Here is an 18320-nt window from a genome sequence, read left to right as displayed (position 1 = left end):
TACTCCTAAGACACATGGCAAGTGTCAGTCCTTACAGAATGTTCATTAGGGAATTACCCTACCCTGAAATAAGAAACTTACAATATTCTGCTTTGTATCATACTTCTTTTGCACTTGGCTTAGGTTTCATATTATATTATTATCTCCTTGATGACAAGGCCTGTTTTTTTCTTTGTCTTTATATCTCTAACACCACACAGACTATCTTGCCCACAATGGGCATTTAACAAATATTCTATGAACTGACATGAATTTGATTGATTTCTCTCATAGAATAATAGAGTTAAAGTGGAACAGAGGATTATTTAGTCCAATATCTTCATTTTACCAATGAGGAAATGGAGTCCCAAAGAAGTAAAGTGTTCTTGCCTAAGGTTATATGCCAAGTAAAAGGCAAAGCCAAGATTTGAATCTAGGTCCTCCAACAACAAAATCATTACCGTTTTCAGTGTACTTTGTCAGCACTTTCTTCCTTTTTTTCTTCATGTTTATCCTATGATTGCATATTCCCAGGATTATAATGAGAAGTGAGAATGGCTTATATTTTCTTTCTTCTTTACAGTGAGCTATTTTGTTAATTCTCCATTTCATTTTCCAAAACAAGCCTTATGTTTGGATTCAGTTACTCTCACTTTTCAGTCTCACATATGTCACAAACTTTAGGTCAGGGGATTTTTCTTATCCATTATCTTATTCCTGGTGGGGACCACATGAGAAGAAGCTGTCATGAGGCATGAGGCCAAGTCTTAGTGAAGATTTTCCTCCTCACATGCCATTTATTCTATATTCAGCAGCAGTCAAGATCAACTAGAAAGGGTAGAGGCTTGATTCTTCAGACCAAAAGGAGGGTTCAAATCAAATTTGGTGCATAAGTCATTACCAGAAATTTTTCAAAATCGGAGAAAAATAGCTATTATTAGGGATGACACAGTGGCCACCCTCTGACAGGCAGCATGAACACAAGTAGCAGTATATTAGGAGAATGGGTAAAAGCATAACCTGGAGTGGGCTTGAAAGAATCAGAGCTTGAGTATTGCTAGGGGCAGTGCCTGGCAAAGGTCTACAAAGAGAAACCTGAAAGTGGCAACGTGCCATAGGAAAACCATCCTTTCCAACCTATTGCCTCAGGGGAAGCACATCTTCCATCCGATTTTGTTGTGCAGGAGCAAAGCCTCATCAATTTCATGTTAGTTATAGGCTCTGTTACTGTATTTTTAGCCTTCTCAATTCTATTCTTAACAGTTCCAAGCCAGAAACATAGTCACATGACCACTAGATAAGGTGTATAAGCCTTTGCCTAGTGCTTGTCTCCATATTATCTCAGTGGTCATAACATGACACCTCTCCACTCACACAGCCTACACCTTAGTTCATCCATTTTAGCTTGTCACCTGATCCATTGGAATGACCTCATTGTTCACTGTCTAGAATCAACATAAGAAGGATCAGTTATCTGGCTAGGTATCTCCAAATTTCAGGCCTAGAGGTTTGTGTGAGAATGAATCTCAACAAGATTCAACCATTCCCCTAAGAACAACAATCCTCCTTCACAACAATGAAGAGGTACTTAGTGAAAGAATTTTGGAGGTGGGAGGCAAAATAGCAGATTTCTCACACTCCTGGAAAAACCTCTGGGGCAACTTTCTTGACTCTGAAATCTGATTTGTTCCTTAACCATTCTAGAGTGTTTCTCTCTGGCCTTAGCAGGATCACATAACACTTGGGAAAAAAGATGCAGCCCAGTAATCCAGCACTGGAGGCCAAGATGGCAAAAACCTCCATGGCCACCATGGCCTTCCCCTTGGAACTCTGATATGCGGGGAGGAAAGAGACCCACACACTGCAGAAAACCAGCATGCTAAAGGTGATGAACCTGGCCTCATTGAAGGTATCAGGAAGGTTCCTGACCAGGAAAGCGACCATGAAGCTGCCCAGGGCCAAGATTCCCATGTAACCCAAGACACAGTAGAAGGCAATTGTAGAGCCCTCCTTACACTCAATGATGATGTGTCCAGGTTCAGAGTTAGTGTCCACACCTAAGAAGGGAGGTGAGGTTCCCAGCCAGATCCCACAGAGAATTACTTGGATTATAGAGCAGAGGAAGACTAGAAAATTGGACACCTTGTGTTGCACCCACATCCTCATCCTGCTGCCTGGTCTTGTGGACTTAAAAGCCAGAAGAACCATGATGGTTTTAGCCAAAATAGAGGAAATTGCCACTGTGAACACAACTCCAAATATTGTTTGCTGAATAAGGCAGGTTGCTGTGATAGGGCGGCCAATGTAAAGCAAAGAACAGAGGAAGCAAAAGATGAGAGAGATGAGAAGTGTGTAGCTGAGAACCCGGTTGTTGGCCTTGACAATGGGAGTATCTTGATGCTTCACAAATATAATGAGGATCACAACTGTGAGGAGAGAGAAGGAGAGAGCCATGCAGGTTACAGTCCATCCCAAAGGTTCTTGGACACTGAGGAAAGTCACTACCTTTGGGAGACACTGGTCTTTCTCCCTGTTTGGATATTGATCTTCTGGGCACTTCACACAATTGTCCACATCTGCAATTTAACAACCAAAAAAGCATGTATTAAGAATCCACCTTGTTAAAAGCCTTGTACTTGGCAGTGGAAAAACGAAGAATAAATACACAACAGTCCATGCCCTCAAGGATCTTATGCTCATTTTCATGGTGAGATTCAACATACAGACAAATGTGTAAACTCAAGGTACTTAGATTAGGCCAAGAAAACAAACATGGGAAAAAGAAAGTAAAAGTAGTAAAGGGAAGATTACATGAACTGTCAAGGAAGGCAAAAGACAGAAAGTGAAATTTGGATTACAGCCCATAGTCCAGTATAGTTGGAAAGGAGATCTCAAGAATAGGACTAATATGAGATAAGGCTTGAGGAGTAGGTTCACTCTGAATTGTGTGAAAACTTTGAACATGAACGAACTAAGGATGAACAGTTTAGCAGCTTTGGAGAGGTCGAAATTGAAAGGGAGAAAAGGAAGACCAGTTACCACTATTTACCAAGACAAGGTAAGAAGTAAGAAAAGCCTGAGATGTAATCATAGACACACCCATGAAAAAAGAAAGGGCTGGAAAAGAGAACAACAACAATGACAGAGAGGCCATTAAGAGATTTCTTTCTAAAAGAACACAGTGAGGCAAGGGTGAATGAAGAAATCAATTAAAAGCTGCGTCTCTTGCCCTCAATTCAATCATATTTGGTTTACTCATTTTTGTGTATCTTTTACACCATGCATTGAATTATTATAAGATCATTTTACTAAAAGCATCGACAAAGTATAGAAAGAGAAAGAATTATTATTATTATTATTATTATAAATATGTATTTCTAAAACAAAAAACAAGCACCATACCTAATGGAGTTATGCTAGCTCCTTTCCCAAAAAATTTAGGAGTTAGAGCAAGAATGCCCTGTCTCCCCATTATTGTTTTTATACTTTTAGCAATAAAAGCACTAGCAACATGACAAGAAACTAAAATTAAAATTAAAAGTGCAAAATGTGTCAAAAAGAAAGTAAAACTATCCCTATTTGCTAATAACATGATGATTTACTTAGAAAATCCTAGAGAATCATCAAACATATGTAATGTTAATGGGATATATGATCTTCCCTGCCCAGTAATAGGCCTCACAGAGAGCCTTGAGGCATAGCCAATTAGGCTCTGGGCCACATGGACTTCCACACATTTCTAATTAAGTACTGATTTCCAGGCTTCTGGTCACTGAGCCAATCAAGTGCCAGGGCTTTGATTGGAAACCTTATATATTGTTTTGCTTGGAGGGACAGGATCAGGCAGAGAGAGACAGGGGAAGAGAGAGAAATGGGCAGAGGGAGGAACTTGTCTAGGGGAACTTGCTTGTGGGGAGGCTTGACTTCAAGAATGTTTGAGATGTCAGTGATCCCTGGATTAGTGATGAGTTCCTTGCTAAATTTTGCTTTCTGTTATCCCAGTAGTGATGTTTCAAATAAGTGTTTTGGTTTTGTCTTGAAGGAAGAGAGTTTATTATATTTTGCAAACCAACTCTGGAAATAAATATGTATATTCATATCAGCTGCTATGGGTATTGCATTGTCACCATAGCATACTAAAAAGAAATTAAGAATAACTTTTAAAGTTAGAGGAATATTCAGTACTCATGGCTGGGCCTTGCCATGATAATTAAAATGACAGCAAAAGTTGATTTACAGTAGTAATGCTATGACAATCAAATTATGAAAAGGATATTATACAGGAGTCCATAAAATAATAAAACACAAAACTTCAAAATCTAGAATATCAAGGTACACAATGGAATGAGGTAGAATTGAAGGGAATATAAGCAAGTTAAATTGGCATGAGCACATCTAACTTGGAAATAAGCACGTTTACTTGTTTTAAGCCTCCATTTCATGAACAAGTGTTTGGTGGTTGGTTATTGTCCTTCATTCTCAAAGAGGACCAAAATGACATCATTATGCTTGGGTCAAGACTCAGTGTGTTCAGCTGTGGCTTATCAGGCCAATATGACCTCAGAATGCTCTACCACAGATCTGGCACAAATAGTCTGTGTGAACATTTGGGATGGATACACCTAACATGCATCTTGCATTTCCTTTGAACTGTTTCAATTCTGCTTTGCTCATAGATCACAGCACCTTCTCCAATGTGGGCACACCGGGCTGAATGGTTCTGTGCCAGTGTCTCCAATGTCACACAATCAATTTCAAAGTTCTTGACAGAGACCTTGAGAGGGTCCTTGTATCACTTCTTCTGACCACCATGTGAATGCTTGCCCTATGTGAGTTCTCCATAAAATAGTCTTTTTGACAAGCATGTGTTTTGCATTCCAACAATGTGGCCAGCCCATTGGAATTATCCTCTCTGAAGCAAAGTTTCAATGCTTGGCAATTTAGTTCAAATCTGGCCTTTATGAATAATTAATTGTTTCATGGGCTGCTTTTCTCTAATAAGATAAACACCTGAGGGGCATAGTTTTGCAATGATATGAGTATGTTCCCAGACCTAGTAAACAGCTACTAATGAATATACTTTTATTAACAGTATCCACAGCACATAGCAAAGTGACTTCCACATAAGAGTTATTTAATAAATGTTTCTTGGATTTAATGTATACTTCCCAAAACCGAGAAGAAAGTGTTAATAACATGAGTATTCCAAATCTTATTAAGAACTGATAAACAATTGCTAATGATGTTAACTCTGATACATTGCTTAAATCTTAAGATTAGATAATCTATTACTAATAATAATTTAGAATTTAGATTACATCAAAGTAAGGTAAAGGCCAAAGGAAGAACCATAAAAAGACACAGAAACCATTGATATCAGCCTGCTTATCACTTGTGCCTAGGACAGATTCCTCTTTTTCTTACACTTGGAGATTTGATCATTACATGGCTACCACAGAAAGCATTTAAGTATGCACACACATACATACTGTATATGCACACACATATATGTATACCAGTGTGTGTTTATGTGTGTATTCATGTATATATGCAAACGCACACATATATGTATATCTATGTCTATGCCTGTATTTACACACACTAGCACACTCATACACACATATCAAAAAGTCATTCATAAAGAAATGAATGGTCAAAAGGTATGAACAATCAGTTCTTAAAAGAGTTACAAACTATTAATAACCATATGAAATAATGCTTTACATCACTTCCAATGAGAAAAATGCAAATTTTAAAAAAAGTCCAAGGTTTACTTAATCCCCTATTAATGGTCAAGGGTGATATACAATGGGAATTGTTTGCATCAGACAGGTCATTTGAATGTAAGCACACTAGTGTATTGTTGGTAGAGCTGTGAATAAGTATAGCCATTTTTGAAGACAATTTCAAATTAAGCGAATAAAGTGACTAAAATGTCCATATCATTTGACCCAGCGATCCCATTGCCAGTTTTATACCTCAGGGAAGTAAATGATAAAAAGTCCTCACATACATCAAAGATTTCTAGCAGCACTTTTTGTGGTAGCAAAGAGCTGGAAACAAAGTAGATAGATGCCCATTGACTGGGAAATAGCTAAATAGATTTTGGCACATTAATATAATAACATAGTACTACAAGAAATTATGAATGTGGAAAATGGAGAAGTAGTAGAAAGCAACACAGTGAAGGTCTACTCAAAAACCAAGGCCACTCCAAACCTCTCCAAATAGATCTAGAAAATGCCAAAGACCGAATCTTGAAGGAGAAATCCAAGAAAAAGTCACAGTCATTTCTATACCTGATACTGGCATCTGAAAAGGAACAGGAGGTCAATAGCATGGGGGATGGGATGAGATCCAGTAAAGAGCACATGATATGGAGCACTCCAAGTGCAAGGAGAGTCTGGGAACCAGAATAAGAGGAAATTAGAGGTCCATAGAAGTATACCCCTAAACTAGTATTGGAGCTCTGTGCAGGAATAGGTGCCAACCTGCACCTTTGGCACCATTTACTGAGTTCACACACACAGCTCTAGGGTAGAGGACAAAAGGGAACTTACACCTAAGGAGTGGCATTCCAAGTTAAAGATACACAATTGGTCACCATCTCAAAGCAATAAATTTGGCAGAAATATAACTCTGAGTTCAGGAGCAAAGTAAGTTCACACCTTCTAATGTAGTCTGAAGCTCACAAAGAAATAACCAGGGCATTAACCCTAGGTCAAAGGGGAGTTTGCAATTGTGTTACCCAGAACCAGCAGAACTTCCAAGATGGCTGATTTTTGGCTATGTTGAACTTCACTCTTCTCTTGCTTAGCCAGATCAGGGGCTTTTGGAGTTGAGAATGTGGGCGCAGCAATTAGCTTTGGATACACTTTGAGAGCACTGGAAGCTTACAGGGCTTTAGGCTGAGTTCTCCTTGTGAATCTGGAATAACACAAATCATAACATCCCAAGAAAGCAGCAATAGGAGCAGCCTAGATATCCTCTCCTGAGGTGTGAAGAGCCTAACCCTAAAAGCAAGTTCAAAGTTAGGTGGAAGGCTAGAAGAATGAGCAAGAGAAAAAAGGAATCCCACTAAAACTTTTAACAGGAAAATTTAACATACAACTCCAGAAGAAGAGAATGACTCCAAAATATCTAAAGCAAAGCCTTAAAGAAAAACCCTGAGATTTACCTCAATCCCTGAATATTGGAAAGTGTGATAAAAGATGAAAATAGTCAATGTTGGAGAGGTTGGGAACAATTTTAACTAGAATTCCCGGAAGAGATCAAGACAAGATGTTTTAAAAAGACTTAAAAATAATTTTTATCAATGAAATTGGAGCACTAGAGTGGGGAGGGATTGGAAAATAAATGAGAGATATGGAATATAGATTTGGAAAGGAAATTAACAGCCTGGCACAAGAGCTACAAAACGTCCTAGCAACAACTACTCTGAAAATTAGAATACACGAAATAGAAATCGATGACTTCATGAGACAAAAAGAAATCTTAAAACCAAGTCAAAAGACTAAAACCAATTGAGGAAGTTAAGTAACTCATAGCAAAAATAGCAAGCTTTGAGAAAAGTTGAATGATAAAACATTTAGGACTCATTGGAATATTTGAATGCTATGACGATAAAAAAGAATCTATACTTTATATTTCAAGAAATATTAAATGGAAAACTGCCCAGATCTTTTAGAACAACTGGGCAAAATGAAAACAGAAGGAATCCACTGGTCATCTTCTGAAATAAATGCCAAAATGGTAAGTTCCCCAACATCAGAGCAAAAGTCTGAGGCTTATGGGTCAAAGGAAGATACTACAAGGAGCCAGAAAAAAAGAATTCAACTACTGAAGTGCCAGTCAGGAACACACATGAATTCAAGAAAATACATAATTTAGCAGCTACCACTCTAAAAGAGCAGAGAACATGGAATACATTATTCCAGAAGGCAAAAAACAACTTACTCTGCAGAAACAAGCATCTTCCTACAGGGGGCAAAATGGACCTTTAATGAAATAGGAAACCTTCAAGCATTCTTATGAAAAGACTATAGAACCTTTAAAGTTCAAACCTAACAATTAAGACAAAAATAAATGGTAAAGAGAAGCAAAAGAGAAACAAAAATGATACAAGGACTAACAAGGATAGACTACTTATATTTGAATATGAGAAGATAATCCATGTATTCCCTCGGAACTCAATCATCATCAGGGGTCATAGGAGTAGTCTAAGGAGGGAAGACCTGGGAGTGGTTATGTTATATTTTTATGACCGTAAGAAAAGAATCAAGATATAGAGTAAGTATTCAGAATGATTGATTAAACTACCACCTATTATCAAACTGGAGATCCTTCATCTCTTCCTTTGGTATCAAAAAGAACACCCCAGAAGTGTAAATCAGAGCAACCCAAGGTTCCAAATCACACCAAAATCTAATATTCTCATGACCTTCCATAATTCTATTGAGGACATCACAATTCTTCCAGCCTCTGAGGTTGGTAACTTGACTATTATGTTCAAATACTTACCCTTCTGGTTGGAAATCTCTCCTTCTGGGCACTGAGCACAGTCAAAACAGCAGACAGGCTGTCCCTTCTGGGCAATTTTCCTAAATCCAGAATGACAGCTCTCGGTGCACACAGCCTGGAGGGTCTAGGAAGTCACAAATGAACAAAATGAATCAGGTCCTGGCTCTGTTTTTGCAGAGAGGAAGTTTTGTTGCTATATGACAGATAATGATACTAGCTGAGAGTGGTAAAAGATGTTCTTGACCTGATTCTCATAGAAAAGCATAATTTTTTAATTCATCAATTCGTACCTTTCTTTGATGAGAAAGATGCTTTTTAAAGTTATATCCTTGGCACCTAGTACATAGTACTCAATTAACAAATATTTATTGAGGAGCCAAGGTTAAAGGCAATAACTCAGTTTATCAATACCAACATTTTCCTCCACGTAACTTTAAAATAATGTCTCAAATCAAATTTCAGAGCAGCAGAACCCGTGAAAGGTGGGGCTGAGACATTTTTCCAGCCCAAGACAACATAAGAAGTCAACAGAACAGGTTGGGGTGGTGGTCGGCCCAGTGCCAGTGCATTTTATGGCAATACCAACAATAGGCCTTGGAGGCAGCTGCAACAGTGGCATCAGTAGCTACAGGTGCTCTCAGGACCTGTAAGGGATAAGGGTTCAGACAACAGGTCAGAAAGAGATAAGAGAAGAATCTTTTGTGACCCTGGGTGAAGTGGTTCATATGAAGTTCTGGTTCACAGTTTCAAGATAATGAGGAACACTAGCACTTGTGGCTACATTGGAGTAGGGTCCTTGTAAAAGTTTTAAAATGGAGAAGAATACTTGTGGCACCTCACAAAAGTAAAGGAACCCTGAACTCTATTACAAGGCAGCAAAAAAAACACAAGAACATGTGGCTGAAGGAGAACAAGGGACCTGGTCACAGTTCCAGGGCCAAGGGGAGAGAACTTATATCTGCAGTGGAATAACATTCCACGGTGAATACCAGAGCATAGACCAGAAAATAATGATCACACCTCTCATTGGATCACAACACCTTGGAAGCACTGAAAACTCCTAGTCCCCTCAGAACTAGCTCTGAAAACAGCAGCATGAAAAATCTAAAGTTTGGGAGAATAAGTAGAAAGTAGAGCCCAACTTTAACATAAAGTCGAGAATCAAGCTTAGAATATGAGTAAACAACAAAAGGACCTGATTATTAAAAGATACTATAGTGACGAAGAGGATTAAAACACAAACCCCTGAAACTTAGGACAGTGCACCCTCCACCCTGAAAGCAGAGCCCTACTTTAGCAAAGACTTAAAAAGTCAACTAATAAGCTGAGAAAATGGGAAACAACAGAAAAAATTCTGACTACTGAAACTTAGTGTGGTGACAAGGAAGATAAAAACACACACCCAGAAGGAGACAACAAAATCGAAGATCCTACATCCAAACCCTCCAGAAATATTGAATTGCTATCCAGCCATGAAAAAGCTCATGAAGGATTTTGAAAATCAAATAAGAGAGGTAGAGGAAAAATTGGGAAGAGAAAGAGTGATGCCAGGAAATTATGAAAAAAAAAATGAGTCAACAGCTTGGTAAAGGAGACACAAAAAATACCGAAGAAAATAACACCATAAAAAACAGACTGATCCAAATAGTAAAAGAGGTTCAAAAAGCCAACCAGGAGAAGAATGCCTTCAAAAGCAGAATTGGCCAAATGGAAAATGAGATTCAAAACCTCACTGAAGAAAATAATTTCTTAAAAATTTGAATGGAGCAAATAGAAGCTAATGAATTTTTTATAAGAAATCAAGAAATGATAAAATAAATCAAAAGAATGAGAAAAATAGGAGACAAGGTGAAATAGCTCACTGGAAAAAATAGACCTGACAAAGAAACATCTAGGAGTGAGAATTTCAAAATTATTGGAATACCTGAAAGCCATGGTCAAAAAAGAGCATAGATGTCATGTTTCAAGTAATTATCAAAGAAAATTGCCCTCATACTCTAGAACCAGAAGGTAAAATAGAAATTGGAAGAATCCACCAATCACCTCTAAAGGAAATCCCAAAATGAAAACTGCCAGGAATATTTTAGCCAAATTCCAGAGTTCCCAGGTCAAGGAGAAAATATTGCAAGCAGCCAGAAAGAAACATTTCAAGTATGGTGGAGGCACAGTTAGGATAACACAAGATTTACCAGCTTCTACATTAAAGGATTAGAGGGGTTGGGATATGACGTTCCTGACGGCAAAAGACCTAGAATTACAACTGAGAAACACCTACCCATCAAACCTGGGTACAATCACAGCTTAAAATGGGCATTCAGTGAGATAGAGGACTTTCAAGCATTCTTTTTTTTTTAATCTTTGCTACAACTTTATTTTTTTATTGTATTTTTTTTATTTAATATATTTAGTTTTCAGCACTGATTTTCACAAGAGTTTGAATTACAAATTTTCCCCCCATTTCTACCCTCCCACCCACTCCAAGATGGTGTATATTCTGGTTGCCCCATTCCCCAGTCAGCCCTCCCTTCTGTCACCCCACTCCCCTCCCATCCCCTTTTCCCTTCCTTTCCTGTAGAGCAAGATAAATTTCTATGCCCCATTACCTGTGTATCTTATTTCCTAGTTGCATGCAAAAACTATTTTTTTTTGTTTTTGAACATCTGTTTTTAAACCCTTGAGTTCCAAATTCTCTCCCCTCTTCCCTCCCCGCCCACCCTCCCTAAGAAGGCAAGGAATTCAACATAGGCTACATGAGTATCATTAGGTCAAATCCTTCCACAATACTTGTGTTGTGAAAGACTAACTATATTTTCCTCCTTCCTAACCTATCTTCCTTTATTGAATTTTCTCCCTTGATGCTGTCCCTTTTCAAAAGTGTTTGTTTTTAATTATTTCCTCCCCCTATCTGTCCTCCCTTCTATCATCCCCCCTTTTTATCTTATTCCTTCTTCTTTCCTGTGGGGTGAGATACCCTATTGAGTGTGTATGGTATTCCCTCATCAGGTCAAATCCGATGAGAGCAAGTTTCACTCATTCCCCCTCACCTGCCCCCTCTTCCCTGCCTACAGAACTACTTTTTCTTGCCACTTTTTTTCTTTTTTTTTATTTAATTTAAATTTATTTATTTAACATATTTGGTTTTCAGCATTGATTTTCACAACAGTTTGAATTACAAATTTTCTCTCCATTTCTACCCTTCCCCACACTCCAAGATGGCATATATTCTGGTTGCCCTGATCCCCAGTCAGCCCTCCCCTCTATCACCCCCCTCCCCTCTCATCACCTTTTCCCTTCCTTTCTTGTAGGGCAAGATAAATTTCTACGCCCCATTGCCTCTGTATCTTATTTTTTAGTTGCATGCAAAAACTTTTTTTTGAACATCTGATTTTAAAACTTTGAGTTCCAAATTTTCTCCCCTCTTCCCTTCCCACCCACCCTCCCTAAGAAGTCAAGCAATTCAACCTAGGCCACACATGTATCATTATGTATAACCCTTCCACAATACTCATGTTGTGAAAGGCTAACTACATTTTGCTCCTTCCCAACCCATCCCGCTTTATTGAATTTTCTCCCTTGGCCCTGTCCCCTTTCCAAAGTGTTTGTTTTGATTACCTCCACCCCCATCTGCCCTCCCCTCCATCATCCCCCCCCCTTTTATTTTATTTTTTATCTTCCTCCCTCTTCTTTCCTGTGGGGTAAGATACCCAACTGAGTATGTATGGTATTCCCCCTCAGGCCAAATCTGATGAGAGCAAGGTTCACTCATTCCCCCCTCACCTGCCCTCTCCCCTCCTCCCACAGAACTGCTTCCTCTTGCCACCTTTATGCGAGATAATCCACCCCATTCTATCTCTCCCTATCTCCCTCTCTCAGTATGTTGCTCTCTCATCCCTTAATTTCATTTTATTTCATTTAGGTATCTTCCCTTCATCTTCAACTCACCCTGTGTCTGCTCTCTCTCTTTTACATACATATATACACACATATATATATATATAAACACATATATACATATATATACACATACATACATATACACATAGATATATACATACATACACATTCACTTATATATATACATAAACATATATATATATATATATATATATATATGTATATATATGCATATTCCCTTCAACTACCCTAATACTGAGGTCTCATGAATCATACACATCATCTTTCCATGTAGGAATGTAAACAAAACAGTTCAACTTTAGTAAGTCCCTTGCAATTTCCGTTTCTTGATTACCTTTTCATGCTTCTCTTGATTCTTGTGTTTGAAAGTCAAATTTTCTATTCAGCTCTGGTCTTTTCACTGAGAAATCTTGAAAGTCCTCAATTTTATTGAAAGTCCATATTTTGCCTTGGAGCATGATACTCAGTTTTGCTGGGTAGGTGATTCTTGGTTTTAATCCTAGCCCCATTGACCTCTGGAATATCATATTTCAAGCCCTTCGATCCCTTAATGTAGAAGCTGCTAGATCTTGGATTATTCTGATTGTGTTTCCACAATACCCAAATTGTTTCTTTCTGGCTGCTTGCAGTATTTTCTCCTTGATCTGGGAGCTCTGGAATTTGGCAACAGTATTCCTAGGAGTTTTCTTTTTGGGATCTTTTTGAGGAGGTGATCTGTGGATTCTTTCAATTTCTATTTTGCCCTGTGGCTCTAGAATATCAGGGCAATTTTCCTTGATAATTTCTTAGAAAATGATGTCTAGGCTCTTTTTTTTGATCATGGCTTTCAGGTAGTCCAATAATTTTTAAATTATGTCTCCTGCATCTATTTTCCAGGTCAGTGGTTTTTCCAATGAGATATTTCACTTTGTCTTCCACTTTTTCATTCCTTTTGTTTCTGTTTTATAATATCTTGATTTCTCATAAAGTCACTAGCTTCCACTTGCTCCAATCTAATTTTTAAGGTAGTATTTTCTTCAGTGGTCTTTTGGACCTCCTTTTCCATTTGGCTAATTCTGCCTCTCAAGGTATTCTTCTCCGCATTGGCTTTTTGGAGCTCTTTTGCCATTTGTGTCAGTCTAGTTTTTAAGGTGTTGTTTTCTTCAGTATTTTTTTTCAGTATTTTTTTGTGTCTCCTTTAGCAACTCCTTTACTTGTTTTTCATGGTTTTCTCACATCATTCTCATTTCTCATCCCAATTTTTCCTCTACTTCTCTAACTTGCTTTTCCAACTCCTTTTTGAGCTCTTCCATGGCCTGAGACCAGTTCATGTTTTTCTTAGAGGCTTTTGATGTAAGCTCTTTGACTTTGTTGACTTCTTTTGGCTTTATGTTTTGGTCTTCTTTGTTACCAAAGAAAGGTTCCAAAGTCTGAGACTGAATCTGAGTCTGTTTTTGCTGCCTAGCCATGTTCCCAGCCAACTTAGTGACCCTTGAGTTTTTCGTCACAGTATGACTGCTTGTGGAGTAAAGAGTGTTTGTTCCAAGCTTGAGGGGATGCACTGTTGTTTTCACAGCTATTTCTATACAGCCAGCTCTGCCACACCAGCACTCCTCTTTCCCCAAGAACCACCAACCCAGACCTGATGCAAATCTTTAGCAGGCTCTGCACTCCTGCTCTGATCTGCTGCGTAATTCCTCCCACCAGGTGGGCTGGGGCCAGAAGCAACTGCAGCTGTAGTTCTGTAGCTGTACCTCCTCCACTCCTCCCGGGGTGGTGGAGAAACTGTGGACTCCTTCTTTCACTCTGTCCCCCACAGCTTTTCCCACTAACCTTCTCTATTGTCTTTGGTGTTTGTGGGTTGAGAAGTCTGGTAACTGCCACAGCTCACTGATTCAGTGCACTAGGGCCTGTTCCACCTGGCTCCTGGTCTGGTTGGTCCTGCTGCCACCCATGCTGGGCTCCGCTCCTCTCTCTTCCCAGCTCCGTTTGTGATAGATCTCACCCAGCGACCATCCAGGCTGTCCTGGGCTGGAGCCCTGCTTCCCTCTGCTACTTCGTGGGTTCTGCAGTTCTAGAATTTGTTCAGAGCCATTTTTTGTAGGTTTTTGGAAGGACCTGGTGGGGAGCTCATGCAATTCCCTGCTTTCGAGCCGCCATCTTGTCTCCATCCCAACTTTCAAGCATTCTTGATGAAAGGACCTGAGCGGAACAGAAAATTTGACTTCCAAATATAAGATTCAAGAGAAGTATACAAAAGTAAATAGAAAAGGGAAATCATAAGGGCCTTAATAAGTTTAAGCAATTTACATTCCTACATGGGAAGGTATTTGTAACTCCTAAGATCTTTCTCATTATTAAGGTAGTTAGAGGTAGTATATCTAGATAGAGAGGACAGGTGTGAGTTGAATATGAAGAGATGATATCTAAAAAATACAATTAAGGAGTGAAAGAGGAATATTCTGGGAGAAAGAGAAAGGGAGAGGTAGAATAGCATAAATTGTTTCACATGAAAGAGACCAGAAAAAAGTTTTTACAGTGGAAAGGAAGGGGGAGGAGTGAGGGGGAGTTAGTGAATCTTGTTCTTATCAGAATGGGCTAAAATAGGAAATAACACTCAATTGCATATAGAAATCTATTTTACAGGAAAGTAGGAGGGAAACAGGATTAGGGAATGGAAGATGATAAAAGGGAGGGCAGATTGGGGTAGGAGGTAGACCGAAGCAAAGCACTGTTGAAGAAGGCATGGTGAAAGAGTGTGAATAGATTTAAAGTTGGGTGGAGGGAAATATAGTTAGCTATAGCAACTGTAAAAAAAAATTTGAAGCAGTTTTTTCCTGATAAATGCCTCATTTCTCAAGCATATATAGAACTGAGGCAAATTTGTAAAAAATAAGAGCCATTTCCCAATTGATAAATTATCAAAAGTGTGATCAGTTTTCTGATGAAGTAATCAAAGCTATCTATTGCTATATTTAAAAAAACCTATTCTCACTGTTGGTTGGAACAATAAAAATTAAAACAATTCTGAGGTACTACTTCATACACATTAGATTGGCTAACAGGACAGAAAAGGTAAATGAGAAATGTTGGAGGGGATGTGGGAAAAATCAGACATTATTGCACTGTTAGTGGAGTTGTGAACTGATTCAACCATTCTGTAGAGCAATTTGGAACTATGCGCAAAGGGCTATAAAACCATGTATTGTCTTTGACCTAGCAATAAAATGGAAAGGAAAAGGACCTATATGTACAAAAATATTAAAAGCATTTCTTTTCTGGGGGCAAAGAATTGGAAATTGAAAGGATGCCTGTGAATTGGGGAATGGCTGAAAAAAGTTGTGGCACGTGGTTATGATGAAATACTATTGTACTATAAGAAATAATGAGCAGGATACTCTCAGAAAAACCAAACCCTCTAATCCTTTAAGACTTGTGTGGGCTAATACAAAGTGAAATGTACTGTGTACAAAGTAACTATAATATTGTAAGATGGTCAGTAGTGAATGTTTTCAACAATACAAAGATCCAAGACAATTCTGAAGAACTTACAATGAAAAATGCCATCCATCCCCCATGAAAGAAATGTTGGTTTCTGAGTACAGATTGAAGCATGTCTTTTTTAACTTTATTTTTCTAGAGGTTTTTTTCCCTTGTGGTTTCTTTCACAACATGGCTTTTAGGAATGTATTTTCCATGAGTACATGTGTATAACCTATACGGAACTGCTTGCTTTCTCCATTGGGGGGAGGGGAGAGAGAAAGGGAGAGAATTGGAAACTCAAAGTTTTAAAAATGAATGTTAAAATTGTTTTTATATGTAACTGGGGAAAAATAAAATACAAAAAGGCTAAAAATAAAAGAAAGAAACAACTACCCTTACAAGCAGAGGGTAAAATAGAAATTGAAAAAGTTCATTGATGATCTCATTAAAGGGATACCCAAAGGAAACTCCCAGGATTATTATATCCAAATTTCAGAGCTTCCAGATCAGGGAGAAAATACTGCAAGCAGCTAGAAAGAAATAATTCAAATACTGTGGAGCTATAGTAAGTATCACACAAGAATTAGCATCTTCCATGATAGAGGAGTGGAAGACTTTAAATATGATATTACCGGAAGAAATGGAGTTAGGATGACAAGCAAGAATCATCTACCCAGCAAAACTGAGTATAATGATTATTGGGGAAATAAATATTTAATGAAATAGAGCATAAGAATTAATCATGCTTTCCTCAAAATGAGAAGTACTATCTGTCTGAACCCATCAACAAGCATCAACGTTACTAGAAATAATTTAGAAGCCTTCATAATAAACATCAATCATGAAGCTAGGATGCTGATTCCCCACACTATTATTCAATATTGTACTAGAAATATTAGCTTTGTTTCACTTTACTGGGAAGGCAGTAGAGCATTGTCTGTTATCTAGAACCCAGGCAAGCATACCGTCATGAAATTGACGTATGATGATGAATTTCTCCAGGCAATCAAATTTTGACATAATTTTCCATGAGCCCTCATGACAACAGTATCAGAGACCTTGGTCAGATCTACACAGGTAGTATGCAGACCTTTGTGCTGTTCCCGGCATTTCTCCTGGAATTGTCAGGCAGCAAACATCATATCACCTGTTCCACAGCCCTTTTTGAAGCCACACTGGCTCTCAGGTAGATAACCATCTTCCAGGTGAAGGATCAGCCTATTGAGGAGGACTCTGGCAAGAATTTTGCAAGCAATGATCAACAGAGAGAACCCCTGTGATCAACACAGGACAATCTATTTCCTTTACCTTTATAGAGTTGGACAATGGAGGCATCCTTGAACTCCTGGGGTATAACTTCCTCTTCCCATATAACCTGGAAAATTTCAGTCAGCTTTTGCATGAGCAATGGACCCCCTACCTTGTAAATCTCAGCTGGAATAGAACCAGTAGCAGGTGCTTTGCCACATGAAAGGAGCCTAATGGCATTCAGAACCTCTTCTTGAGTTGGAGCTTCAGCTAGGGAAGGATTGACTACAACCTGAAGTAAATGGTCAATGGCTTCAGGATTGATTGATGATGGTCTGCTGAGAGCACTATGGAAGTGTTCAGCCCATCTCTCCAGGATCATGCCCTGTCGGCGGCCGGACGGGTGTGCCCCACAATAGCACCCCGTTCTCCCCGACTACCGCCTCACACTCACCCTGCCCACGGGTCTTCGGACGTCTCCGGCTCCTCCCGGGGGACGAGAATCACCAGGCAGCTACCGGAATGCGACAAGCAGTTTTATTGCAATGGCGTACCAGAAATCTTACACAAAAGTCCCACTGACCCTCTCTGGGGTGCGCCTTATATTGGGTGTTTCGGGTTAGCTCCTCCCCAGTTCCTCCCCGAAGGTGGAGCCCTTCCAGTTGGAGCCGCCCCGGTACTGACGTGACAGAAGCCACACAGGCACTGCTGCGTCAGCAGGTCCAGACTCCGTGGCGTCTCACTACCCTTTCAGGAGGCCCAGGTCCAGAGCGCCCCTAACAACTCCCCCTTTTTGTTTAATGACATCGGCTTTTACAGCTTCTAAGGAGCGGCGCAAAACCCCAATCATACAAGAAATCAAGCAGGGCAGGAACAGACAGATAAGAAAGGCTAGTATGAGAACAAGTCCTCCAATGGAGGCCCATTGGAGCAACTGGTGGACACTGAGAGTGTCCCACCAGGCCTTAGCGTTGTTATAGTTCTCTTCCCAGTCGCCATTGAATTGTATAGTGGCATTCTGTATGGCCGCAATGACCTCATCTAGCATGTGCAGTTCAGTGGTGAAAGTAGTGGCAGTGCTAGAAGTCTTTCTAATTGTGCATACTGGGAAACATTGTAGGGAATAGGGGTTACACAGACAGGGTGGGCTGCAGGTCACCAACTGGAACATCGGGAGATTCGGGGTAATGGCCCAA

At 39.3% G+C, this 18320-nt stretch overlaps 1 protein-coding gene across 1 annotated transcript in view; it reads right to left on the bottom strand.

Moving 5' to 3' along the window:
• LOC118836268 (vomeronasal type-2 receptor 26-like) overlaps positions 1–18320 on the bottom strand; it is a 51833-nt gene that overhangs the window by 11129 nt on the left and 22384 nt on the right. The window contains exons 5-6 of the mRNA XM_036743600.1: positions 8500–8623; positions 1616–2555 (exon numbers count right to left, since the gene is read on the bottom strand). Of these exons, the coding sequence (XP_036599495.1) occupies positions 1616–2555; positions 8500–8623 (1064 nt within the window). The remainder of the gene's footprint in view (positions 1–1615; positions 2556–8499; positions 8624–18320) is intronic.

Source organism: Trichosurus vulpecula, chromosome 2, assembly GCF_011100635.1.
Source record: "Trichosurus vulpecula isolate mTriVul1 chromosome 2, mTriVul1.pri, whole genome shotgun sequence".
In the NCBI taxonomy this organism is placed as follows: Eukaryota; Metazoa; Chordata; class Mammalia; order Diprotodontia; family Phalangeridae; genus Trichosurus; species Trichosurus vulpecula.
This window is presented reverse-complemented; position numbering and strand designations above follow the sequence as displayed.